The sequence below is a fragment of the Arachis hypogaea genome, chromosome 5 (assembly GCF_003086295.3).
Source record: "Arachis hypogaea cultivar Tifrunner chromosome 5, arahy.Tifrunner.gnm2.J5K5, whole genome shotgun sequence".
In the NCBI taxonomy this organism is placed as follows: domain Eukaryota; kingdom Viridiplantae; phylum Streptophyta; class Magnoliopsida; order Fabales; family Fabaceae; genus Arachis; species Arachis hypogaea.
This window is the reverse complement of record NC_092040.1, coordinates 40,949,892-40,961,974: the sequence shown is the minus strand read 5'-3', so window position 1 is coordinate 40,961,974 and position 12,083 is coordinate 40,949,892. Positions and strand designations below refer to the sequence as shown.

The window sequence follows — 12,083 nt, the reverse complement described above, 5'->3', positions numbered from 1 at the left end:
TCAGTCACGCGTTCATAGGTGAGAATGATGATAAGTGTCACAGATCATCACATTCATCATGTTGAAGTGCAACGAATATCTTAGAATAAGAATAAGCTTGAATTGAATAGAAGAACAATAGTAATTGCATTAATTCTTGAGGAACACCAGAGCTCCACACTTTAATCTATAGTGTGTAGAAACTCCAATGTTGAAAATACATAAGTGATAGTGGTCCAGGAATGGCTGAGAGGCCAGCCTCCAAAACGTGATCAATAGTCTCCTAAGATGAACAATTGATTAAAACTGAGACCAAAGATGTCTAATATAATAGTAAAATATCCTATTTATACTAGATTAGTTACTAGGGTTTACAAAAATAAGTCTTCATGCAGAAATCCACTTCCGGGGCCCACTTTGGTGTGTGCTTGGGTTGAGCTTGAGCTTTACATGTGAAGAGGCTTTTCTTGGGGTTAAATGCCAAGTTGTAACATGTTTTTGGCGTTTAACTCTGGTTTGTGACGTGTTTTTGGCGTTTTACTCCAGAATGCAGCATGGATCTAGCGTTGAATGCCAGTTTGTGTCGTCTAAGCTCGAACAAAGTATGGACTATTATATATATTGTTGGAAAGCCCTGGATGTCTACTTTCCAACGCAATTGAGAGCGCGCCATTTGGAGTTCTGTAGCTCCAGAAAATCCATTTCGAGTGCAGGGAGGTCAGAATCCAACAGCATTAGCAGTCCTTTGTCAGCCTCCTATCAGATTTTTGCTCAGGTCCCTCAATTTCAGCCAGAAAATATCTGAAATCATAGAAAAACACACAAACTCATAGTAAAGTCCAGAAATGTGAATTTTGCATAAAAACTAATAAAAACATCCCTAAAAGTAGCTAGATCCTACTAAAAGCTACCTAAAAACAATGCCAAAAAGCGTATAAATTATCCGCTCATCAAGATTTTCATTCAAAAACTACAATGAATGTTATCTGTATATTTGTGATGCAGTTAATGAGAAGCAAGTGCTTCTCGAGTGGCATCCTCAGCCTGGTGAAGACAAACCATCAGTTTCCTATAGTCATAAAAGATCTTTTGGATCATTTTTATATGCTACAACACTATATCCAATCATTTAGTTTTCTATTATGCTTTTCCTTTCTCAATATTTGATTAATGAGAGTGGTTGTAGACAGTAAAGGTCGGACACCATTACACTAGGTCGTGAATTGTGGCCACCTTAATGTCACAGAGTTGCTTATTAGCAGGAATGCTGATATTAAGGCCAAGGTATTTCATATGTTGCAATTCAAAACATTCCAAATTTAAGTACTTAAGATATTTAAGTTAATCTATATGCTTTAGAGTTTTAGAGGTATTGCCATTATTTTTTTTGGAATGGAAACATGATGTAAGTTTGCTTGAATGTTAAATTAAGTCGTTATTCCTTATTACAATAGTTGTTTATCTCTTGCTCTCAGTTTAGCATATGCAGTAGAAGACCGTTCTATGCATTTTTAATTTTTTCTCGAATGCTGAATTTGAAATTTTGCTTATATTATCATGGTGTTTTGTACTTTAATAAGGATAATGATGGACAAACACCACTGTGTTATGCTGTTGTTTGTGAGCCGGAAGTAATAGCTGAGTATTTAGGGCTGCACATGGATCGGATCAGATCGGATATAGGTTAAAATTCTATTTGATCCGCACTATTTCCATCAGATCGGATCGGATACGATATTCGCCATTTTTATGCGGATCAGGTTGGATCAAATATCGGGTATATCCACATAATTCAGAAATTTGTTTTAAGGCCCTGTTTGGCTGTTTTTACAAAAAAAGTCTAGAAAATTCATTTTTCACCTGTTTAAGCCTATTTACTCCTAAAATATTATCAATAAAAGTTCTCTTGAATAACAAAAAAAATAATAATAAAATAAGATCTAAGTTTAATTGTTCTAAGTTAAAGTACAACATAAAAAATTAAAAACAAGATATTATAAAATTCATGACAACACACTAATCTTTAATTGCTTATTAGTCATTCTGATCTTCAAACAGATGAACAATCCTACATTTATATCAGTTTACAGACCCTCAGTTATGATTGCAATTAAATAATCCATTCTAATTTCCAAACAAATAAACCATATGATCCCAGAAATCTCAGTGCCATATCAGTTTACAATTGAATAAACCATTCAAGTTTACAGAGTTTATTAACAATAACACAATGATTCAAGTACTTTGATCTATAAGCATTTGTGTACAAATAATATTTAATTTATTCTAGTATATTTTAATTTAAAAATTAAAATTAAATATTTAAATTACCTATAATACCTGATGAGTTGAAGAGTGAAGACGATGGAAATGAAGGAGGTGTGGTCTGGTGATGAAGCTGCTGGAGGAGACGACCGACGCCGATGGAAGAGATGACCAAGTTGCTGGAGGAGATGACCTCGCCGCTAGAGGAGACCACGAACGCACTGAGCCGCTGATGGAGAAGATGACCACCGTGCCTAATCGCCTATGGAGAACACGACCACCGTCCACTGCGTCATGGAAGAGACCACGAGCATGCAGTTGGAGCCTGGAGGAAACATTAAACTTAGGAGACGGTGATGGACGAGTGAATGCCGGTGATGGACAGTGAACGCCGGTGATGGAGCAAGGTAGAGCTGGTCAGAGAGGAGAGGGAGAGCCAGAGTTTGAGAGTCTATGTGAGAGTCTGATAGGAGAGTCCAGAGCGCCGTAACATTACATTAAGGTTAGGTCACATTACATTAGGGTTTCTTTGAAACTAGGCTATTTATATGATGTGCGGATATGCGGATCGGATTCGCGGGTATCACTGCCAAATCCACTATCCGATCCGATGGCTCTACGAATCGGATAATATCTACAAAATTCTGATCGAATGCGGATAATTACCGCGGATATGCGGATATTATCTGATCCATGTACAACCCTATGAGTATTTAGTGAAGCATAATATGGACACAGACTTGAAAGAAAATGATGGTAGTTCCTCATGTGACATATGTGAGATTTGAAGTGGAGGAGGAAATGAAGAGATTTATAGAGTATGGTTAAGGAAGATATGTATAATTCAACTTTTATTCTTTTACCACTTTATAGAAGAGATGTTTGAGGACTTTATTAATATTACAAGCTTATAACTACTTGGGCTATAAAAGATTGATATGGCTAATTTGGTTTGAATTCAACTAATGTAATACTAATTTTTATTGATTAATTTTTTTTAAATGATATTCACAGATTTTTGTCAATGTTTTTTATTATTTTTGGAGTGCATTAGAGTACATGTAAAAGCACATATTAGGAATTTTTTTAATTTGATAAGGATATAGCCACGCTTTAAAAGCGTGGCAATAGGTTCACATCTAAGTACGTTTAAAAAAGCATAGCCATATGTTTTTCTATCGACATGCTTTTAAAGCGTTGCCAAAACCAACCCAATGGGCACGGTTTAAAAGCGTAGTTGTATATCCGCCTTTTGGTACGCTTTAAAAGTAAGGCTATAGGGTTATATATGATCACGTTTTAAGCGTGGCAATAAATAAAAGTGTGGCAAATATAAAGTGTTCCAATAGATAAAAAAAAGTGTGGCGATAGAGTAGTCGGCACATTTGCGGATGTGACCCTTTTAGAAGCGTGCCAATAGCTCAAAAAGCATGGCGAAAAGCTATCGCTACGCTTTTTCGCACTTTTCAGCACGCTTTAAAAGCGTGACAAAATCCTTTTCTTGAAGTGTTAATTGTGTTATTTTGTCCCTATTAATTCTGATACTTCACATACGCGTTAACGATTTTGTAACAAAAACATTATTAGAGTCTAATGTAAGTCATACATGTTAATTAGAGAGACCAAACTGAATAAATTAAAACTTTGAGTACCAAATTAAAATGCGAGTACAAAATCATAGTCATTTATGCCGTCTTTATTCTCTTTTCGAATCAATTAACATAGCAAATAAAACATCATAAAACTTGAACATTATTTCATTGTCTTAGTTGTAATCTATGTATTAATAAAGGTTATTTATCCATTGTTATCAAACTCGACTCGACCTGCCTAGTTCGATCGAAAACTCGCTCATGGCTCACCTGGTCGAGTTGAGCCACTTGTCGGATAGTCCCTGCATCAGACTCGAAAAGACCTAGGTCAACCTGTCGAATTTCGATAAGAACCGGTGACCTGACCGATTTATACAAGCTGGATCCGAAAAAAAATCTAAAATGCGCGTGTGTACTCCTAACCAAAATCCTAACTCTTCTCAGTCACCTCACCCTTAGACTCTCAAGAAACGTGTCTCTCACTCTCAATTCTCATACTTAAATTCTCTCTTCGCTCTCACTGCCACTAGTCAACTAGAGTATCTCTCAATCTCACTCGAATATTGTCTTAGTCACATTTGCCAACGTCTCGTTGTTCGTCTCATCTCATCGCTGGCATCTCAGTGTCTCACAGCCTTCCTTGAACTCCTCGTTGCTGGTGACAGAAGCAACTTGTGGGGTTGTCGCTTGCTTTGTCACTTTCTGTGGGGTCGTCATCGCTCGTTGTCTTCTGGTTTTGGGTCCTTGCCATCGCCATGGATTGTGGATCATCTGGGATCGTTGCTTGCTTCATCGCCTTCCTTCACTTGTCGTCTTCTAGTTTGAGGTCTCGTCGTCGTCAAGTCGCCGTGGACTGTGGACTGTTGGTGAGTTTCTGCATCATCGCTTCTCATATTCTGTCTTTTCCAGATTTACCTTCTCCTTGTATTTTGAGATATTGTTGAATTACTAATCAATTAATTTTCCTTGTTGTTGGTCTAGATGTTTTTGTAAATCATGAATGAATTAGGATTTGTTAAATTTGTTGCTGTAAGTTGAATTTGTTAGTGAAAATATCACCGATCTAATTTTTTAGTTGATGAAAATCATCATTGAGTTAAATTTTTTGTTGTCTTACTGAAATAATAGCTTAGCTAAATTTTTTGTTGCTATAAATTGTCTTTAGAGTTAATTTTTTTGTTGCTGAAAATTATTGTTGAGTTTAGTAAATAAATAACAAAAATCATGATGACAAACATGTTGAATTTGGATTAATAACTCAAGTGGATTTGATGATGTTATTTAGTGTGCAGGCCCAAGTCAAAATCATTAGTGTAGCCCAATACAAAGACATGCAGCCCAAATACAAAAGCAAAGTGATTCCAAGGCTGCTGAATGGAAATTGAATCATCAATCAAGCCCAATGCCAATCAAGTCAAATGGAAAGAAACCCTAAACTTCAGCTAAGTTCACATCAGGTAAAGATTAGAAAAGAAAGGAAGTTTTGCTTTTCTGTTCAAACACCAAAGTAGAAGTTAGGGAAAGCTAATTAAGAAAGCTAATGTCAAATCAAGTTAAGCAAAAAAAAAGCTAAGCAAGTTTAGAGAAGAAAAATATAATTTGTTTTTTTTTAACATACAAGTCAATTGTTTCACATTTTCTCCTACTCTCTGCACCACCATTTCGAAAAAAATGAAAAAAGTGGTGGCTAAGTTTCTCTGCTGTGAATCAATAGTTGAAAGTGTTTTTTTGAGTCAAAGCACAAATCTAAATGTTTGGATTTGAAAACCTCACTGAGCAAGCAAGTTACTGCTGTACCTACCACCTCGGTTAAGCCCAAAGTCAGATTTTAAATTCCTAATTGTGTGGTCTAAATGTAGAAAAAGATAAAGGGAATTATAGCTGGTTCAAGGACCAAGAAGTTGACTTTGGAGAGGAAACCCTAGCCGTGGTTCAAGAAAGATACAAAAAGGAAAATATTTTTCATTTGAAGACAAGGAGTGAGAATCCGAAACAAGAAGAGAGTGAAACCTCACAAACACAGTTTGAAGTCTTGGAAACATTATACCTATACTAAAGAGAGCACTCCACCAAGATGAAGAACAAAGTTTGAGAGTTCAGAAGTTGGGTTCAGTATATAGAGTCAAGGCTGTGAATCATCATCTCCTTTATGGTTTAATATTTAATATTCTGTTTCAATGTTGTATCTTTCTTTATTTTATTCAGTGATAAAAGAAAGGAAAGTGAGGCATTAAAAAAAGGCCATTGAGAGAAAAGGCTAGAGAAATACTTGGAGAGAAAATCCAAGATTGATTTCAGATTTCTTTTGGATGTATTTCTATTTTGAGTCATGTACCTGAGAGGTATCCCTTACTAAGTTGGATACGCACTTAGTATGTTGAGTTTAGGTAGTTATATAGCTAAGTTTAGTTTATGTTAAAGCTAGGTGTGTCCTTGACATGATTATGTTGAGTCCTTGGGAATTGGTGTATGTAATATTTGAAAAGATAGTAAAAATTGTACCAACGTTGTGGTTAGAGGTGGAAATAGACCAGGCCAGGTCAGGCTTTACTCTTAACAGGCCTGGCCTATCATATAGTTAATTGGCCTGAGCCTGACCTACAGTTTGTTATGTGCTCTTTATAAAGTACTAGGCATGACCTGTTATTTAGCCTGGCCTGGCGGCCTGAAGTCTGTTAAAAGGCCTGATATATTTTTTTTACAAAAATAAAAATATTTATATGTAATATGTCATATTTAATATTTATAAGAATTTTTAATCTTTTAATGTATTTAAAATATACAAAAATATTTATAATAAAATATAATAAATTTAAAATATTTTATAATTTTCTTAATAATAAAAAAATATTTATATATTTAATTATGTTTTAACAGGCCAAGACAGGTCTAACAGGCCAATAAGGCTAATTAGTGAGCTTTGGCCTGGCCTATTAACATATTAAGGCTTTTAAAAGAGTATGAGCCTGTGCCTCTTTTATAACAGCCCAGGCCAGGTCAGGCCAAAGATAGGCCAGGCTGCAGCCTCCTGACAGACCGCCTGGCCTTTTTTTACCCCTAGTTGTGGTGGAGACTGGATGTAGGTTGCATTGCACAAGACAACTAAATCAGGATATATGGCTGTGTCATATTCTTCCTCCCTGTTCTGACTCTGTTTTTCACGATTCATAAGACAAAACCAAATTATCTCCTGCATAATCCATCTCTCAGACAAAACAGAAGCTAAGTTTCAAGTTTTAATTTGAGGATTTATTAATCAACTTAAAAGAAGGTCATAGATTTAACTCTCATTCTCTAGACTATCAAGAACCTTCAATTATCATAGTTGAATTTGTTGTTGTAAGATTTGATTTGATTCTTACATAGATAGTATTCTTATATAGATAGTATTGGTCGAGCTCCAAATTTGTCTCATGAAGATATAGATACCGACTTTGAATTCATTTGTTGGACTAAATTTATTTATTGTGTTATGTTTTGCTCTCTTCATTTAAATTGAAAAAATATTTTGTACTAGTGATTAGTTTATTATCTATTTTTATATTATTAGTTATGTTTAAGATTTTTTTGTGACAGTTATGTTTTAGAATTAATACTTGATTGTTATTAATATGTTTGTGAAGATATGTTTTTGAACTTTTATTTTAACTTGTTAAATTTATTTTTTATAATTTTATATTTATATTTAATTATAACCAAGTTAATAATCTACTGATTGAACTGGTGATCCAATAACTAAGTATGACCAAGTTGATTACCACCAAGAATTTTTAAAGACCTAGTCCTAAACAGCAGGGTAGGGCTTAGCAAAGTGTGGTGTGAGAGTTAGAGTTTTATGGCGAAGGAGCTGTTGATCCTCGACAATGGCACAACTTGCTCTTGTTGGAACTACTGTGGCGCTCGACTCGCTGCTGGCTCCGCCGATGGCACCGTTTCCATCTTCGATTTCTGTGACTCCGCTTCTTCTTCCTCTCTTCGCTCCTCTTTCAAATTCAAGGTTCCTCCCTCTTCCTCTCCCCTTTTCACTCCTTTCTTTTTCTTTCTTTCTTTCTAATTTTAATATCTCTCATCAAAATGCGTAGGCTCACGAAGGAAATGTCGTGAAGGTTGTTTGGGTTCCTCCTGAATATGGTGATGCGGTTGCTTCTGTTTCTGCTGATGGAGTTGTATCGTTGTGGGAAGAAGTTGCTCAAGGTGTCGGTTATTTCCTTTCTTCCTAAAGTTGGAAGTTTTCAATGCTCATAACCTCAAGCATTTTACTTTTTTTATATATAATATGTTGTTTTCTTTGTCTTTAATGTAGATTCACAACCTACTCAATGGAAATTTTGCAAAAGCTTTGGGAGTAGTTCAAGCAAAGTCCTTGATGTTCAATTTGGGACCTCTTTGAATAGTTTGAAAATGGTTACTTTTGTAGTTATTCATGATTTCCTTATTATTTATTTTGGAACCATATATATTTTTTTTCTGAGCCTATCTCAACTCTTACATTTTCTTTGTTGCCTTGATTCGTCTCTGTTTGCATGCTTTTGAAATGAAATCCTTCAATAATGTATAAAAACTGATATACTAATGATGATCTTATGCTAATTCATTTGCAATTTTGTGAACCGTGAAGGTTGTTGCATGCTCAGATGGTCATGTGAGAGTTTATGAGCTATTGGATCCATTGGAACTGAGAAATTGGCAGCTTCAGGTGAAGATGGTTCTTAACCCATCATCCAGTTTATACCATAATCTCGAGTCATTAAATACGACACTTGATGTTTTTATTACTTGATACTAACTTATCATTCTCTTATTATTTCTCTGTAGGCTGAATTCCAGAATGTCATTGAGTCAGTGTCTGCATTTGGAAAGGCTTTGTGCTTCTCTGCATCCATATCTTGGAACCCGCAAAAAGGTGGAAGCCAAGAATCCAGCTTCCTTATAGGTTTTAATTCCAATACATCCGAGCTTAATTCTTCTAAGGTAACACAAGTCCACACTTTTGCCTTTATTTCATTTTGCTTTCAGATGCATTATCTTAATTTTCCTTAGCATGGTTATTGCTTTATAATGTTTCTTTCTGAATTGACTATTACATAGCCTCGCAAATTTTACAATCTATGGCAAGGGGAAAGATATAAGTAACTTAACATCTTTCTTTGCCTTGGATTATTATAGTTGATATATTTGTCAACAGGTTTGGGAGTTTGATCAGGCTCACCAGAGATGGTTGCCAGTGGCAGAATTGGCACTGCCAGAGGAAAAGGGTGATCGGGTTTATGCTGCAGCATGGGCACCAAATATTGGCAGGTACACGTTATATTTACATGATTAAGAGATTTACAGCATGTAGCACAGGCATCAAAATACTGGGTTGCTATGAAAGCCTGATTCATTGTTGGTCAACTAATGTGGGAAATTTTCAAAACTTATATCATGTTGTAGCTATCTTGAATATTATTGTTTCTTGTACTATAGGCCATATGAAACTATTGCTGTTGCAACTCAAAAGGGACTTTCAATATGGCACCTTGGATTAAACCCTGATCATAATGGGACACTTCCAGTGGAAAGAGTTGCACTATTGCCAGGACATGAAGGCATGGTAATATGATTATAGATTTGTCTCTGTTTTTTCTATGTTCAAATCTATTTTTACTTTATCTTTCCAACATCATATGACTGTTTGAGCTTAGTGTTTGGTGGATTATATTGAAGGCATTGTTCACTGATTGTGTTTTGGTAATTTTTTTTTCAGGTGTGGCAGATGGAATGGGATATGAGCGGAATGACGTTGGCTACTACAGGTCACGATGGAATGGTCAGATTATGGCAATCTAACCTCAACGGCATTTGGCATCAGCAAGCTGTGATGGAACCCACTGCTTAGCAAATAGCCTCCTGTAATAGCCAGCCGTCTTTATGTTGAGAATAATATCATATATTTTAACTTAAAAAGTTGGTTTTTAGGTCAATTTTTAAATCAGCTTGATACCGATCCCTGATATCTAAACCTCTTCAGTAACTTGTAAGTATTGAGACTAGTGGATTTTTTTAAGTATTATTTGTTGAATATTGAATAGGATGAAGTGCACCTGTTGTGGATTTGGTGGACAAGATTCCTGTGTTACACGAAAGCTATGATGGAAGATGGATCATGATTGTACAAACCTTACTGACTTTCCAACAATTAGTATTGCTATTATTGCTGGTTCATTGTTCTACTGTCTGAAGCCCTCCTGATTAATAATACATGCTATGGTTAACAGATAACCAATGCTTTCTTAAAAAAATCCTCATCTTAAATTTCTAAATACAGTATGTGATTTTTAATCTTTAGATCCATTAGTGAGGAAATCTGGAGGCATTGAAATGGAAATTTTGGCCAAGTTCCAGTGGATCAAGCGAGAAATCAAAATCGAAAATTGGAGGATTGGTGGCTGATGTATGGGCGGAAATGATCTCAGAAACATCGAATTCCAAGCATCGATTGCTGTAGATCCCATCAAGCTCATTTGCGCAGAAAGGAGATGGAAAATAGTTTGATTCTGGTGTGTTTGGTAATAACAAATGTGTTTGTGAAAGACTGCCCAAGAAGGGATTATTCTCTAGAATTGAAGGAAGGAAGTTCTGGTTTTCTTGTGTCCTGCATCCAGAGGAGGTCGATGGGGAAGTGAAAGGACATGCCATTTCTTCGTTTCCCGGCTTAGCCACAGTGACTGTCAACATGTTTTGGAAGTTTGTATGGTGTTCTTGTGGTTCTTGTATGTCTGGTGACTTTGCTGACATAGCAGCATTCTTCTTCCCCTTGGAACAGGTATGGCTTCCTTTATAAGTTATTTCAAATATATTGGGATCATCCTCTGATCTCTGCACTTGCTTGGTTGCCCAGCAATCCTTAGTGTTGCGGAAGGTGCACCTATAGTAACTTCTGCAAATTAAATGTTAACAACCTACAGTTAGTTTGATAGAAGAGAATTCATGTGATTATCTTATGGAGCATGATTGGGGAAAAAGGTTCTGCATTTGCACCTTGGATATTTGGAACCAAGGATGTCTTTCTGTCCATATTTTCTCCAGCTGTACCCATCTTCATGGGATCCTTCAAAGCCATTCTCAGAATTCACCTTAACCTGATTCACCCATTTAGAAATCATTTTTCTGCAACCAATTTTCACAAACAAATTGATAGTCGTTAGTCATTCATCCATTTATTATATGGTTACCAATAACAATAATGATTTGTGTCTAGTATTCTACCAAGTAAACTAACCTTTTCTGTGAAGAGTGTTTAAGTTCCTGTTGATGATTGTGGGGTAGAGGGGACTGTGGTGGGGAGGTTTTAGTTGATGGATGCAATGTGTGGGGCTTGGAAACTGATCCATTCCATCTTAGGATCAATAGAGCTTTGTCATAAGAAGATAATATTTTGTCCACCAGCAAGTCCCTATTGTCAGCACTAGATTCTAACTCTAACTCTGCCTTAAGCTTTCTTGCTACCTCCATCCCTTGAACAAGCTCATTTTTCAATTCGCTCTTCTCCCAACTCCCTTCACACTCCATTTGGTGATTGCTTTGTTTGGACTGAGAAGTGAAATGGAGGGAGTAAGTGACTAGTGAGGGGGTGGAAATGAAGGCCCTTTGTATTTAAAGGGTAGCCCCAATGGCCAATTGGCAATAAGTCAAAGTTTGACTGAGAGAGCAACCTTTTTAAGCAAAGAATGTTATTTGGTCAGTTAGTATTAGTAATAGAATGCTGACCAAGTCTAGTCCAACTATCTAGATAATTTGTTGACGAATGATTGATTCATTTGATTGGCCCTTGTTGCTCATTATTGCAACAAGATACGGTTTGGAAATTTGAACATTGAGTTCACATCCGGATAAATAATCTCTAACACACGGACCTTTCTTTATCTTAAACACTCATATCAATTAAAAAGATTGCAGAGAGGTATTTCATTTGCTAAATAAAAATATTTGAAAATAAGTTATTATATATTTATACATATTATTTTGCATATTTTTAATAAATAATGAATAATTAATTTAATCACAATAGAATATCAATTTTAACATAGTTAAATAATCATATTTTTTATAGCAATATAATTAAATTTTTTATAAATATGAAATACAAATTTTTATATCTAGTTACTTTTTTTTATGTACTGCAACTTTTGTGGAAAGCAGGGAGCACACAATATTCAAAGTTCAAACCTCATTTCGTGTCGTCACTTTTGTTTTTAACGTATCCAA

The 12,083-nt window shown here is 35.6% G+C and overlaps 2 protein-coding genes across 3 annotated transcripts; one reads left to right on the top strand and one right to left on the bottom strand.

The window, feature by feature from the left end:
• The first annotated feature begins 7,546 nt into the window (after positions 1-7,546).
• On the top strand, positions 7,547-10,040 carry LOC112801425 (protein SEH1). 2 transcript variants are annotated; one of them, XM_025844138.3, is made up of 9 exons: positions 7,550-7,833; positions 7,919-8,030; positions 8,140-8,240; positions 8,455-8,532; positions 8,652-8,807; positions 9,022-9,134; positions 9,303-9,429; positions 9,583-9,727; positions 9,908-10,040. In XM_025844138.3, exons 1-8 carry the CDS (start codon positions 7,672-7,674, stop codon positions 9,712-9,714), a joined length of 981 nt encoding a protein of 326 aa, XP_025699923.1. In that variant the 5' UTR covers positions 7,550-7,671; the 3' UTR covers positions 9,715-9,727; positions 9,908-10,040. The 2 variants fall into 2 exon arrangements, with proteins under 2 accessions (XP_025699922.1, XP_025699923.1); XM_025844137.3 differs by having other exon boundaries at positions 7,547-7,833; positions 9,583-10,040.
• LOC112801424 (probable WRKY transcription factor 41) lies at positions 9,983-11,450 on the bottom strand. Its single transcript, XM_029298346.2, has 3 exons — positions 11,098-11,450; positions 10,857-10,985; positions 9,983-10,755 (listed from the first exon to the last, which is right to left on the bottom strand). Exons 1-3 carry the CDS (start codon positions 11,385-11,387, stop codon positions 10,170-10,172), a joined length of 1,005 nt encoding a protein of 334 aa, XP_029154179.1. The 5' UTR covers positions 11,388-11,450; the 3' UTR covers positions 9,983-10,169.
• Between the last annotated feature and the right edge of the window lie 633 nt (positions 11,451-12,083).

Coding starts and splice junctions, on each gene's coding strand:
- LOC112801425 (XM_025844137.3), top strand. CDS start 7,672: ATGGCGAAGGAGCTGTTGATCCTCGACAATGGCACAACTTGCTCTTGT. Junction 7,834..7,918: donor GCTCCTCTTTCAAATTCAAG/GTTCCTCCCTCT, acceptor CAAAATGCGTAG/GCTCACGAAGGAAATGTCGT. Junction 8,031..8,139: donor GTGGGAAGAAGTTGCTCAAG/GTGTCGGTTATT, acceptor TCTTTAATGTAG/ATTCACAACCTACTCAATGG.
- LOC112801424 (XM_029298346.2), bottom strand. CDS start 11,387: ATGGAGTGTGAAGGGAGTTGGGAGAAGAGCGAATTGAAAAATGAGCTT. Junction 10,986..11,097: donor AAACACTCTTCACAGAAAAG/GTTAGTTTACTT, acceptor AATTGGTTGCAG/AAAAATGATTTCTAAATGGG. Junction 10,756..10,856: donor CTTGGTTCCAAATATCCAAG/GTGCAAATGCAG, acceptor TTTAATTTGCAG/AAGTTACTATAGGTGCACCT.